Source organism: Chroicocephalus ridibundus, chromosome 3 (assembly GCF_963924245.1).
Source record: "Chroicocephalus ridibundus chromosome 3, bChrRid1.1, whole genome shotgun sequence".
Taxonomy (NCBI): Eukaryota; Metazoa; Chordata; class Aves; order Charadriiformes; family Laridae; genus Chroicocephalus; species Chroicocephalus ridibundus.
In genome coordinates this window covers 68,151,653-68,166,854 of record NC_086286.1, presented here as the reverse complement: position 1 = coordinate 68,166,854, position 15,202 = coordinate 68,151,653, and the positions used below count along the sequence as shown (strand labels likewise).

The 15,202-nt window shown below is 39.9% G+C and overlaps 1 protein-coding gene across 2 annotated transcripts in view; it reads right to left on the bottom strand.

Moving 5' to 3' along the window:
- MED23 (mediator complex subunit 23) overlaps positions 1-10,666 on the bottom strand; it is a 39,028-nt gene extending 28,362 nt beyond the window's left edge. The window contains exons 1-11 of one of the 2 annotated variants that reach the window (XM_063329589.1): positions 10,497-10,666; positions 7,743-7,774; positions 7,540-7,627; positions 6,809-6,933; positions 6,551-6,662; positions 5,683-5,781; positions 5,028-5,129; positions 3,984-4,053; positions 2,230-2,342; positions 910-1,005; positions 310-327 (exon numbers count right to left, since the gene is read on the bottom strand). In XM_063329589.1, the coding sequence (XP_063185659.1) occupies positions 310-327; positions 910-1,005; positions 2,230-2,342; positions 3,984-4,053; positions 5,028-5,129; positions 5,683-5,781; positions 6,551-6,662; positions 6,809-6,933; positions 7,540-7,627; positions 7,743-7,774; positions 10,497-10,556 (915 nt within the window). In that variant the 5' untranslated portion in view covers positions 10,557-10,666. The remainder of the gene's footprint in view (positions 1-309; positions 328-909; positions 1,006-2,229; positions 2,343-3,983; positions 4,054-5,027; positions 5,130-5,682; positions 5,782-6,550; positions 6,663-6,808; positions 6,934-7,539; positions 7,628-7,742; positions 7,775-10,496) is intronic. The other variant, XM_063329590.1, reaches the window with a different exon arrangement.
- Between the last annotated feature and the right edge of the window lie 4,536 nt (positions 10,667-15,202).

The window sequence follows — 15,202 nt, the reverse complement described above, 5'->3', positions numbered from 1 at the left end:
AAGAAATTTTGAACTAAGAATCTCTCCTCATCTGAAAATTCCAGCAGACAAAGTAAAAGTTCTTATGACTGGTAAGGGAAATGGTAGGAGTCCATTCCAACGAAAATTATAGGACCAAAGGACCACTGACTGTCAGCTTTATGCTACATCTCTCATATCTCTAGAGATTTGTAGTGAGAATTTGCCCTTGACTAATGGTCCTGCCAATTTCAAGCCCTGACTGTACATGTATTCTCTAACTGGAATCAGTGGCTACAAAGCGGCCAGCGTATCGTTAGTCACAATACAACAGTAAGGTTGTGAACATACCTGAGCAATGTTCAAGGTCTAGAGCATTGGAGGATGGGCAGGACAAGACAGGACAGAACAAAAATAAAGGAAGAAAAAAAGAAAAGACAAAACAGTGACTATGAGGCCAGCCTCAAGGATCCCCAAGTCAGACTAAGCCCTCCCATTCTAAGGTATAAAAAGAAAAAATGTAACAAAACAAAACGCAGCTTTTCACTATTCTAGTACTATAACATGCCAATATAACATAGAGTACAACAATGCTTTAAAAACTAATGACATGAACAATAACCATTTTTATTGTTTGAGCTAGCAGTCTCCTACTGTCTGTCAAAGGTGTACTTGAGGCTGGCCTTATAGGAAAAAAAAGCAATGCAAAAAAAAAAAATCATATTTTAAATCTCTACTTTTCAATTTAACATTCGTAAAGCAATATACAAATGATAGGAACAACAGTGTCCAATTAACCTAATATGATCTTATAAAAAAAAAAAAAAATAAAAAAAATTCACTCTCTGTATCTAAACTGTTTTGCTTAGTTAGCTATAGCAAAGAAAAGAGAAAAAGAATAGTGCAGATTCTATGCAGAATTAAATCACATGTTACAGCATAGTACAGTACCTGCTTATTCAGACCTAGCATATTGCAGACCATATCCCTTGAATACGGTTGTTCCAGCACGTATCTCAACAAAGCAGTCTGTGGCTCAAACAGATCCTTAAAAAAAAAAAAAAAAAAGAAGCAAACACATACAAACATATATTGCCTCAAGATTGTTTAATACTGAGTTTATGTTTAACCGAGTTAAACAATTTAAGAATGAATGTTTAATTTACGCAGGTATTTGTTATCTGGCAAATCTTTTTGCTCTCTGATACCCAAACAAAAGGAGGAAATAATCGCAGTTCTTAAGAAGTGACAGGTTTTATGGGGACCGAGTAGAAGAACATTCTTCATCCAATAAAAGAACGGCACACTTTTTGAAACAGCCTTGAAATACTGGAGGACCGTCAAGAACTCAAAGGAAGACAGGTAAGACTAGGGAGGGAGAACATGACCAAGATCCATAAAAATCATAAGCACAAAGAAAGCAGATATGGAACAACTGCTCACTGCATCTTCCAATTGCTGAATCACTTTAAAGCAAAATGTTATCTGAAGCTAGGTTCAAAACAAATGGAGGGAGCCAATTCCTTATGCAACATGAAGTTGAAATGTGGAACTCCTTGTCAAACGGATGTTGGGGATGCTAAAAGTTTACAAGGGCTCAGGAAGATACTGGATAAATATTTGGAGGAGGAAGGTTTACCAAATATACAGGAACTAAATCTGTCTCAGGAAACACACAAAATTATAACGGCTGTAAAGTGTGAACACTATGTATGTCATTAGATATACTATCTTCATATCCTTCCTTAGACACCTAGGATATGGGGAATGGGACACTGGATAATGTGGATTTTTGTCTTGATCCTTTACAGTTCTTAAATTCTTTCAGTACACCACTATTTCTCGCTCACAGTTTTAAGTTTAAATAAGCTAACTTATACTTGAATTGTAAAATTATCTTTCCTATGGAATAGCAAAGAGCACAGAAAAGAAGAAATTACCTTTGCATTCTCTTTCATCTCCCCACAGCTAAATTATTTTTCCAATCAATTTTCTACTCTCACTTGTTCTCTCACATGCAGATGCCCATAAGACATCTCTTCTTCAGCATCCCGGGCAGCAGTTACACCACATGCTACTTAAAAGATCCTCTAAATATAGCTTGAAATTATTGAAATATGTAACACAGTGAAAATATCGACATCTTCAATGTTAGCCTAGCTGGAACAATCAGATATTCACAGATGAAATTATTCTCCCCCCCGCAAGCAATGATATAAAAGCTTTGTATTTTTTGAATGTAACGTGTTTAAGAAACTTAATAAGGCATACCTTATCATATGGTAAGAGACCTTTCAAAGGAAAACGAAGGGTTGTAGGATCCAGCTTCCAAGAGTTACACATGGCACCTGAGTTATTTACCACAGGAAGGAGACTACAGCGACCTACATGCAATGAAACAAATTCTAAAACAGTGAAACTGGCCTATTGTTTAATCATTCTGATGCAAAAACTGGCCTCAGCCACTTTTATGCTCTCCTTAAATTTCCACTGTTTAAAGCATTTTACCATAGGATTGCTTCAGGCTGGTTTTATTTTTCTAACCAATTTTCAGTTAATAAAATCTCTAAGGAGTAAAATCCCCCTTTGTTCAGATTGGGTACCCTAAAAATAAAAGTATTTACAAATATTAATCTAAAAGTGCCCTTTTAGGTTACCAGAAGACTGCTCTGTTTCAACCACTTGACCTAGGGATTTAATTTTGGTACACTGACCCTTTCCACAAAGACAATGGTATTACTAATCTACGTATACAATCTAGTCTTTCAAATTCCCTTCATTCACCCTGTAAGACAAACTGTGGGCAGGATTCTGTTCAGTAAACAAATCAAATACAAGCATCTGTACTCCAATTACAGTCAATGGAGATCTAGTCAATTCAGTCAGTGTAGGCCAATATAATTCAGCTGATCACATAGGAACAGTTTTTTGTAGGGTAAAAGTAGACTTATTGGTCACTGTGGATTAGACACCTAGGATTTATTTCAGCTGCTTAAACACAGGCATCTGAACCGAGACCCTAGTGCACCTGTATATCAGCATCTAAATGTAGGTGCCTCAACTTTGACCTAAATCTCACTGTCAGTTCAAATTCCATGACTTCTATTGTCCAGACTGGCCATATTATTATCAGATAAAACAAGCAGTAAATAAACATCTTTCTCCCCTTCAACCTTATCTATTACAAGTCATTCACACATACAAGACTTGTAAAAATTTGTCCATGATCCCTGCGAGTCATATGCATAAAAGCTACGCCACACTTCCAACAGAAGAATAACTACATGCTTCTGAAACACAAAATGCTCTGGAGCATTACAGATGAATTTGCATTCTTAATGTCTGCACTAAAGAAACTCAATTGCAATAAACCTTGCTTACATCCAAGATATAATGCAGGCGTTACTAAGTTACTTAATTCTCAAAGCAAACAGAAGACATTTTTATCTTTTTGAAGAAAAATGCAACAGGCATCACAGTTAAAACAACCAAAATTTTAATATTCAGATTTCCAGCAGTAAAAAAGGTGATTTTTCCTTTCACAGAAGAGGACAGACCGTACTCATCCAAGCTAGGAAACGTTCACACAGAAGCCTGCAACAATAGGGATACGGCTGAGCAGCTACAAAAGCCCCAATGGAAACTGAAGTCAGAAAACATTATGCTATGACTAGCATACCAGTGGATCTGTATTAACTCAAAATCCTTCAGCACACAAAACCTATGGTTTTCTTAATGTCTATTGTAGTTAGAATCTATATGGACATGTAATGAGTAGTACACTTCCACTACCAGCTTGTAGCAAAAAAGTCATTTGATCACATCAGTATGAATTTTCCTTTTCATAGCAAAAACTGAAGAGAAGCAAGTCCGAGAACAAACTGACAAGAGTATAGATACTACGTGAAATATGAGCTTTGAGCCATTTTGCTTAGATGAATATATGCCCCAAAAGGTTACAAGAAACAAAATAGTTCAAAATAAATTAATTTATTTTGAAGTAATTAATGAAGTCATTCTCTTACCACAAATGGAATTTATTCTTGCTGTAGGTCTGAAGGTATCCACAAAATCCGATACTAAATTACCTAGTAACTGGGTGAGAAGAGGAGAAAAAAGTAAGTTAAGGGTTTAAGTTGCAGATACTTATAAGGAATATGTAAGACTTAAATATGTTTACACATGTTAATGAAATATGCAAGAATCTACTAAAATAACTAGCTTCCTACACATTTCGACAAGTCGGAAAAGTCATCCAGAACTTAAAACCACAAAAGAAAAAACATGACCTTATGAAGAAGGGCAGGAAGTACTCTTCTCAGTTTGCACTCAAGTAAGAGTTTATATAATAACTGTTTCTCCTATGCAGACTATATTATTTCAGTGCACACTATTTAGTAACAGATGATTTAAGACAACCTTTAGCATTTCTGCTCATTAACACGTCTGTTTGCCTACGGATAACAATTCTGCAAAAACAAAGGACCTAGATTCGTACACTCTGGATTAAAATTTGGCTCAAAAGAAGTCAGTAACTCCCTATTAATTCAAGGGAGTCGGTGTTTTATCCTTTTCCTGACACCTAGTTATTTTAACAGAATACAAAATTAAAAACTGGATCAACATTACATTCTTTTTGGAAACAGTGACCATTTTCATTGCATCAGAGCCCCAAATATTTTTGCATAACTGAATTAAAACAGAAAAAAACCCAACCCACTGGTCAGCTATTTAAAATTATTTTTTTTATCTTGAAACCAAAGAGAAATCATTAACTGGTAGGTAAGCGTGACCTGCATTTTCAAATGCATTCAACAAAACCAACTCAGTGCTTCAAGAGTTTTGAACATCAGCCATGGGTCAAAACTACATCATCAATTTCATGCAAGAACACAAGGAGCTGCTGCAGCAATCACATCAAGCCTGTATCTTAATTTAGATGCCTAAACACAGAGATTACTGTTGAGTAGATTTTAAGTCTTCATTTAAACTTTGCTTTAAAAAAGTAAGTCATTTTGTTTTGTGTGGAACAGAACTCCAGATTACATGCTTTGATACCATATCATTACCCAATGGGGAAGTTTTCCTTCAGGATATAGTTTTCTGATTTCAGTAACTGCAAAGTAGGCAGGTAACAAGCATGCATTTCTTTCCAAAATGTAGGCTACCACCTATAAATAAAACACATCAGTGTAAAAGCCTTGGATAAGGTAAACAAAGTTATAGTCTGTCTGCTAGTCTGAGGCAGCCCACGAAAACAGATATTAAAATACTTTTTCTTAAGTTGTATCCTGATAGTACTGCATTTGTTTAAAACCTGTTTTTAATTGTACAGGTGTAAATTAGACTGTTTAAGCCTAAGTAAAACTATGCCTCTATATGTGCCCACAAAGTATTGAACACAACTACTATTTTTATTCACCAAGAAAAAAATAAAGCAATTAATCTCAATATTATATTTCATACATCTTATCTTAGCCAAGTCAAACATTGGGCCGGACTCTCCTGCTAGCGATTTTAGTCCTTATCTACCATATCCCCCAAAAGCTCTTTGTTTACTGTATAAAATACAATTACAGAAAAGAATTAGAGCACAAAGAGTAAGTCTTTGCTGTTGAACTGTACCAACTCTCAGAGACCCAGAGCTACTAGAAACTCATTAATGACAAAAGAATGGGGCCTACCTTCCTCTATAGTACTAATGTATAAAATTCAGATAGTTACCTCTCTTGCTGCTAAAAGCTGCTGTACAACGGCTGAGCTCACAGTGTTTGGAATTGTTAAGATTTTCTCTAGGATCACTTTCAAAAGATCACGCACACCCTAAAAGAAAGCACAGGAAATTTGCATTCCCAGATATTCTTTATTTCTGGCAGAAAGATTACACAATCAATGTGGTCAGACAATATTTTGACAGACAAATTAGCTGTTTGTTGCTAAGTGTCAGAAGACAAACTGCTACTGAGAGTACAAATGCTAATTACATTAAATTCCTTATGGAACTTCCCAATCTCAGATGAGAAAATAACTGCTGAAATTCTGATGTGCATCCAGAGACATCCAGCCTACAATTGCTTGTGCAGACTGACCAAAGGACAATGTTGTATTTCATGGGTTTTTTGTACTAGCATGCTCACTGATGCTGGTGATTCTCTGCAAGACATGCATGGTTTCCTACTCCTTCTGTTAGAGTGTACCCTGCCAAAGACTCAGCTTTCGGGACCTTTTTCCTACATCATAACAGGGGTTAGAGCAGATGCAAAAACTTCAACCTTAATGCTTCATAGTATTACTTTTCCATGTGTACCGCTTCTGCAACTGCATTAGGGGTATTTAGTCTGTAGCTGAAAGAGGGATGAAAGATAACTGTGTAATAGAGAAAAGAGTAGGAGGAGTTACGTTGTCTCTACAGAATAATCTATTAAGGTAAATCTCAACTACAAAAAAGCATTAAAAGTGGTCTCACTGAATTATTTTTTTCTTTCATAATCAAAGCAGACTTTGAAACACAGGATGTCTCTGACATAAAGTCATAAACACAAAGCAAGAAAATAACATGTCTTATCACGAAGAAAAGAATGGGGGAAGATACCTTGTAGTCTACACCACCAATAATCTTCCGGACCAATTTAAATGTTAATGCCCACAGCTGTGTCCTTTCCCATTCAAGCGTATCAGAGTTTATCAGAGATTCACAAACCATCCTAGCAGAAGGAGACAATGCAAGAATGAATGACAGATAATAAGCACGTGCTCTCCAGCAATGTTTTTACAATGTCATTGTAAAATACCCTCGTAATATTACAACTTCCATGTATCCTATTTATCAATTCATTCCTACATAGCTTACCTGGGTGGTAGAAGTCCAGTTTCTACTGCCATTGCTAAACAGTCATAAAGAAAAGAAATTCTTTTAGGACTATGCTGGCTATGAATGAATCTTACAATCCACTGGACGCACTGTTCATGGGATTCCTGAAAAAGCAGTAGAGGGGAAAAAGAATTTATTTACACGTAGTGAAACAAACTATAAGATTCATTTAGTGTCCTACCATGAAAAAACAAAACTAACAGAAGAACAAGATTATAAATGGTAGAAGTTGTCCAGTTGTCCAAGATACAGTTTTCCCAAGTCTTTTGATCTCATTTTGAAGAAGTCCAGTTGTCCAGTATTGGTGTCCTGTTTAATAATTCACAGAACACCTCCTATTTGAAACACTGATTTCTACAGTCAACTTTGTTTTTCACATATAAGTTCACAAAAAATAGAATAAAATAGAAATGTTATATACTATTCTTTCCTTTTCACAGTTATGATCAAATTCAGCAAAAACAAAGATGACCAGGTCTCCCATTACAAAAGAGTGCCTAGAGGTATCTAACTTTTAGAAGTTAATTTTTGAACATAATTTCCTTTTTTTCTTGCAAAGTCTTCCTATATTCTTTACCGCACCATATCCGAAACCAGATTCTGAATGACTGGACACAGACTTTATAGCTTAAATGTTTGTCTACTAGACCAGATTTCACTATATTAAAAATGTATATAAAGTACATGTAAGCAACAAATTAAATACTAACCTGTGAAAGGCTGCTCCAGAACTGTCTAAAAGCGCCCAGGCAGCTGATCAGTTTGGTTCTCTCATCTTCAGGAGTGTCCATAAACATACTAATGCAAAAAAGACCCAAAACATTAGTTATTAGCAGCACCCAATGAAAGAACACAAGTGAAAAAGTACACGCATACAGAAAGTCTTGCACATATAAACTAACGTTACACTCACCCAGGAAATGCTTCTTCAATTACTTCTGTTTTCTGTAAGAGAAAAACTCTGAGTGAGGTATTGTGAAAAGATTTTCTATGAGTATCACACCACCAAGACAAAGAACAAAAGAATAAGTTGTACTGTTATGGGACTGTGTCAGAGGCAGATATATTTCTTCTGCTATGTTAGACTCTTTCAGAGTTGAGACTGCTTTGTTTTCATATAAACACATAAACAACATACCTTGTGGATCCAGATTAAGGCTCTTTCGTTTGTTTTGTGGGTTTTTTTCTTCTAAACACCTAGAGGTGAATTTACTTCCCAAAGTTGGAGAAACTGTTTGATACTGTTATTACAGCTCTTTTTTCATACTTTGAATCCCATTAAACTTTTGTCCCACTTATGTTCCATGACACTCAGTTACACAATTAATTATATACAGTTACTTTCCCATCTGAGTTTAGGTACATTGTTTCTTAAATTCCATTGATTGATTATATGGTCTTGTACAGGTGAAAGACTATATATGAATATAATTCCTTCCCCCCCTGCCTGCCCTCCTCCCTTTTTTTTTTTTTTTTAAAAAAACCTCCATTTTGCTCAAAGCCTTCTACATCATTACTCTAATACACCAGCAAAAGGGTTCTGGAAAACACTATCCTACAACTTTTTTTACCTTCTATATGAATTTCATATTATACTCAGAAGTGATCTATAACTGACCACTATCCATTTTCATTTTTCTATTGTAGGAATAAGAGCATGTAATAAAATAATCTTTCTGGTGATCCTTCTCAATTGTACAGACTATACAACTGCCTGTCACTGCTACTCATAGCTTTCTCAAGAAGTAAAAGAGAAACCGATACTCATCTGTTTTGCACAGAAAATTAGGTAAGTTTCTCTGCTGTCCACCAAGTTGGTAAAAGCAACAGTGAAAGTAACAACTTGCTATTTTCTCAGTTATGGCTTCAAAAATGCAATTAAATTTTGTAAGGGCCTTTTTTTTTTGTTTCATAAAAATTTTAGGCAAATAACATTGCTGAAAAACAGGCATCGTGACAACGCAGTGAAATCACAATGTTAAATATGTGAAAACACAACCTGAATGACAGTGCTAAAAGGAGAAATCAATTGGGTATGGGCAAATATGCTACGAGCAAATTTTGATACTGTCCCTTACAGCACCCTTCTGGACAAGTTGCCCAACAGTGGGATGAGCGGGTTCACAGTGCGCTGGGTGAAGAACTGACTGAAAGGCAGAGCTCAAAGGGCTGTAATGAATGGGGCTACATTTGGCTGGCGACCAGTCACCCGCAGTACTCCTCAGGGTTCAATTCTAGGGCCGATTCTGTTCAGTATATTTATCAATGATCCGGATGTTAAATGCACCATTATGAAGTTTACTGACGATACCAAACTGGGAGGTGCTGTTGACTCTCTTGAGGGACAGAAGACCTTGCAGAGGGATCTAGATAGACGGGAACATTGGGCTATGATTAATAGGATGAAATGTAACAAGCCCAAATGCCAGATTCTGCACCTAGGATGGATTAATGCCAAGCACAAGTATAGACTGTGTGAGGAGTGGCTGGAGAGCAGCCCTGCAGAAAGGGATCTGGGGGTGCTGGTCAACAGGAGGCTCAATGTGAGTCAGCAGTGTGCCCTGGCCGCTAAGAGGGCAAACAGCATCATGGGGTGCACCAAACAGCATAAATAGCTGGTCAAAAAAGGTGATTATCCCACTGTATTCAGCATTGGTGAGGCCTCACCTTGAGTACTGTGTGCAATTCTGGGCCCCAAAATTTAAGAAGGACGTGAAGGTCCTTGAATGTGTCCAGAGAAGGGCAACAAAGGTGATGAAAGGGATGGAACGAATGTCCTATGAGGAGCACCTGAGAACCTGGGGCTTGTCTAGTTTGTCTGAGAGGCAAAGTCATTGGTCTCTACAGCTTTCTGAAGAGAAGTGGAGAAGGAGGTGCTGATCTCTTCTCCCTAGGATACAGTGACAGGATGTGTAGGAATGGTTCAAAGCTGCACCAGGGGGGGTTTAGACTGGACATTAGGAAGCATTTCTTCACCTGGATTAGGCTTTCTAGAGAGGCGGTTGATGCCCCAAGCCTGGCAGTGTTCAAGAGGCATTTGCACAATGCCCTTAACATGCTATAACTTTTGGTCAGCCCTGAATTGGTCAAGCAGTTGAACTATATGAACAGTGTAGGTTCCTTCCAACTAAAATAGTCTATTGTATCCTATTCTAATGACCTACCGAATAATGCTTCATTTTGCAGTACCTTTGTGGGGGTGTATTTCCACAATTTGCTCACACCATTCTGTTGGCTGAAGAAAAATGTCTCTTTAAGACATTCATCTTACAATCTCCTTCGAAACGCCACCTTAAACTGCTTATTCCACAACAAACGCAGCACCTCCCCCTTAGGACTGGACTTATGCCCGGTCCTACTCTGTGCCAGATGCCGGATAAACGCTCAGCAGAGCAGGGGATTTCATCTCTGAGAAACCACCTCGCTCTCCTCACGGTGCTTCAATCCCGCACCCCCGGGGTTTCAACCCACGAAGTGCGCTAGGAAAATAAAAAATTCTTTCTCCCCTGATTTATCCTCTTCAGGATGCCCCGTCCATCCCCTCCGCAGAGGGAGCGCGGAGGGCCGCAGGGCCCCGGACAGGCCCTGGGCCCGGCCTGGCCTGGCCTGGCCTGGCCTGCTCGCACCGCCCCCCGCCCCCGCGGCGGCGCTCCGGGGACGGACTCACCACCACCTCCTCGAAGATGCTCTGTAACTGCGTCTCCATGGGCACCATGGGGACCGCCATGGTACCGGGCCGAACCCCACAGCCCAGCGGCCGCCACCGCCCGGCCCTTTGTCAGGCGGAGACGGCGGCGCGGCCCGCCGGAAGCTCCGTCCCCGATCCCGCCTCCCGGGAAGCAGCTGCTCGGCCCGGCCGTTCCGGCGGCCGCAGCGTTCCGTGCAACGCTGCCCGCCTCGGCCTGCCAGGGACGGGTCTCGGCGGCTGCGGGGCTTGCCCCGGCCCCGGCCCCTGCTTCGGCCCCGGCCCCGGCCCCGGTTCCGCAACCCGCCACTGCGCGGCTGGGAGCGATGCCTACGGGGGAAGAAATCGGGAACCGAGGGCGAAAGGGGGGGCTAAGCCATTAAAAATACCATTTAAAAATTTGGGAGTTGTTTTCTTTACGAAAATATTTGCTTAGGCTTCTTTGTTTATTCTGTTGTTTTTGGTTTTGTTGTGGTTTTTTTTTTTAAATAATCTGTTCTTAGAATAATTTGACAACGTACATGCTCTGGTTCTTAGAAGTAAGGGTCTTACAGTAAGGGACTTAATAATTTAACAATAATAACTAAGAAAAATAATTCTTATGGGTCTATGCTTTGCTGTGATTACTATAAAGTTAGAATTATTAATTCCCATTAAATTGCATAAAGTTAGAATAAACTGAAAATGCATTTATCTGAACACATCTGAGGGTACATTATACATCTGCAGTGGTTTGTAGATTAAGTGTAAAATGCCAAATCAAGTCAACTTTAAAGTTTTGTGGCTCTCTGACATTGACGCTGGATTTTCTGAGCTGTCTGTGGCTGTTTGGCTACGTAGTGTCCTGGAATAGCACTGAACCTAAAATCAGGTAGTGCTGGTGACTAGATATAAGCTTAAGGCTAGAGCAGAAAAATAAAGCTTATCATCCCAAATTCTAGCTGATAGATGAAGGCCTCAGAGCAGCAGGAAATTAACATTTCCAGTCTTGGAACTGGGTGGAAAATAACAGTGTACCCATAGGGGAGAAGCTCACGTGGAATTGGCTAGAGGATTATTTGTTGTAAACGGCTGTTGTGTAAGCAGGCCTAGAAGAATAGATAACATAAGCAATGAGAAATGTTATAAATAAATTTTAAAAGTACCCCAGGAAACTGTGATATGCAGGGCACCAGCACTTGCACAGCTAGCGGAGATAGGTGCTGTAGCCAAATGGCAGTAGTACATGTGATTGAAGTCAGTGCATTCTTGTCAGCAATGAGAAATACCTGGTTGGGAAACAAGTAATGCTTGCCTGTATATTATTTACCTACCTATACACGTAATGAATGATCATTGGAAACAGTATATATTATAGATGAAGGTCCATTTGTACTTGCTTGTGTTGCTCTTATAATTGCGTTGCCCTCAGCCTTAACACAAAGCTATTTCTTCTGTAAGAAATATTCATTATACACTTTGCTGTGTGCTTATTTAAAATGTGTTGCAGTATAATCTGACACGCTCTTGGATATGCCGTCAACATCTAGTGTTGGTACTTGCTGACCATGGGCAGACCAGCTCAGGGTAGGCATCTACTTCAGTTCTATGCCAAGCTCCTAATCCTTTCCCATAGTAACCCATAACGGGACTGGAAACGTAGCCCCAAAGAGGTTGTTTTACTCATCGTTATGTCTTATCCTTATGTTGAGGACCAGTCTACTATTCTTATTTTTATCTGCTTTATTGCTCAGTCACACTCACAGGCTAACAGCCATTCCTAACCATGCCTTGGTCTACAGATCTTGATCCAACCTTAATATGTACCGAGCCCATGATCTGTCCACAACTTCGTGCCAAATATGAGTTTATCTTGATTTTAGGTCATTAACCAACATTCATTCTAAACTGTACTTACCATGCCAGCCCAAATCTAACTGGTTACCTTTATTAGACTTGGTTTAACCTTAACTAGAGTCCTGGTCCACAACTTGGCCCAAATACTATACCCAATTTTGAGTTTTAAAACTGGACCGCATGATAGCCTTGAACCCCCTAAGAGGTCCCAACTGTGATTTATCTCCTAAATTAACTCCTTGTCTAACCAGATCTTATTTTAATAAAACTGAACTACCTATGATCCTGCCTTTGGCAGAGAATCTGGTCATTGGGATGGAGCTGAGGGACAGGGGTGCCACAGCAGGTCAGGCTGTGGTCATCCTGCTGTGCCTAAGGGAACTGAATGTCTAAGAGGAGGAACAGGATGGATCTTCTGCGCTCAGATTGCCAAGGCATGAAGCCCTGTCAGACCCAGTGTATTAGGCAACACAGACCCGCAAGCCTCACCAAACAAGGAAGAAAAGCAGCATTTGCCTGAGGAAGAAACAACCCTCTTCATGCAGAGACAGGAAAGGAAACGCACCTTTCAAAATGACTGTAAATGTTATGTTACTCTGGAAAAAAACCTTCGTCAAAATGACCATTTGTCATTGATGTCAGATGATAAATGACAGAAATGGTTAAACTTTGGGGTTTTTTTTCCTAAGTGAGTGCCATTCATTTTAGAAGATGGATGACAATGAGTGTAAAGGTGTCTTTTTATTGATGATATGTAAGGCCTGTCTAGTTCTTGATGGCTTTAGAGGACATTCAGCTGCTGTATCCTAGTAGCTTAAAAAGACAGGAATTATAGTGAAAATTGGAAGTGGCTACAACATAGTGCTATTCAGAAATGTCTCTCCCTATTTCCTCAAGTTGCATGTTAACGTGTATATGGCAGAGATGTCCTGCCTGTGTTCTTTGAAACCATCTTCCTGTTTCTGGAAGTGCCAGATGAACTGAGGACTGCAATTTGACTATAGGGAAATGGGGTTTGTCTCTAGCCTTGCCCTGCATTTGTGTAGTGTCGGACTATATGCAGCGCAGTCACGTAAATTTACGATTCAGTAACTGAGAAGAGAAAGAATAATTGATAATTATTTCCTTCTTCCCTGTTGTTTTCTTTACCTGGAAGTATTGATCATACAGAGTGCTTTTTTTTATGGGAATTGTCTTTTGGTAGGGATGAAGAAAAGTATTTTTAAACGTATGAGGTGTTTGATCTTTAAACAGAAAAGTCTGGGTTCTTGGCCAATGTTCATTAAGTTTTATATTCTTATTTTATCAGTGAGAAGTTGTATAGAAATTCTTGACGTGGGCAGTGAGAAGTTGTATAGAAATTCTTGACGTGGGCTAAAGATTAGAGCAATGATTAGGTAAAAGTAGCAAAATCAAATATATAAGATCACTTCCTGTTACGTTTGCTAAATTATTTTCTTTGATATCAATAGGAGCATAAATCCACCCTGGGTGCCTGCACTGATGATTCACACTCTCAAAGGTCAAATTTATGTATTGCTTTTGCCTGGAATGGAGTTAATTTTCTTCATAGCAGCTTATATGGTGCTGTGTTTGGGATTTGTGCTGAAAACAGTGTTGATGACACCTCGCTGGCTTAGCTCTTGCAGAGCAGCGCTTACACAGCCTCAAGGCCTTCTCTGCGAGTTGACTGGGGGTGCACAGGAGGTTGGGAGTGGGCAGAGCCAGGACAGCTGACCCCAACTGGGCAAAGGGATACTCCACACCATATGACGTTGCGTTCAGCAATAAAACCTCGGTTGAAAAAAGGAAGAAGGGGGGACAGTCGGAGTTAGGGGATTTTGTCTTCCCAAGTAACCATTAGGTGTGTTGGAGCCCTGCTTTCCTGGGGGTGGCTGAACATCTACCTGCCGATGGGAAGTAGTGAATGAATTCCTGATTTTGCTTTGTTCGCGTGTGCAACTTTGCTTTCCCTATAAAACTGTCTTTATCTCAACTCACAAGTTTTCTCTCCCTTGGTGGAGGAGCGAGTGAGGGGCTGCGTGGGGCTGAGCTGCCTACCAGGGTTAACCCACAACAGTGCTTTTTGGCACCCAGTGCTGGGCCAGAGGGGTTCGAGATAACGACACATTTGATTGGAATGTGCTGGACCAGATTTACAGCTGTGACAGCTGTTTAGCTATTAATTGGCAGGCTCCTGTGCTTGCCACGGGACTTGCTTGCTTTGCTGTATATTAGTCTAGTGATTGCTAGTGGCTGCTGTTTGCTGTACTTATCTTTGCTGTGCCTGGAAACTTTTCAGTAGCAGCGCTGGCCACGTGCCTGGGCTGGTGTTTGGCCAGCACAGTGCAGCTGTTGCTGTTCTGCTGTAGTAGGCATGCTGTAACTACAGTTTGAACTCCGGTTGAAAGGACTGTGACCTGTGAGAAACTCCGTGCTGGAGCAGATACATCCCAAAGCATCTGGGGCTGCGGACAGGGCCACACTGGAGGAGGCACTTCCCTGAAGGGATTGCAGCCTGTAAATAAGTCTGTGCCGGAGCACAGGCAAGGGGAGGAGTGCATTGCAATGTTAAACCTTGTAGCCTGGTTCAAAGGGACCAGGCGTGGAGATCATAATGGATATAACTTTAGATTGGTGTAACACATTGTTTGAGTTGCTTGTATAGCAGGAACCACCTGAAGAGAGGACAACACTCACGAGAAGCCCTGTAAATGTGACCCAACCTGAACAGGTTTTGGCAGCAAGTAACTCCACACAATGCACTGCCTCTCCTGCCCTGAGCAATTGCCATAATAGATGGAACCCAGGTTGTGAAAGAAGTAAACTCAATGGGCGTTTTATGGACATTT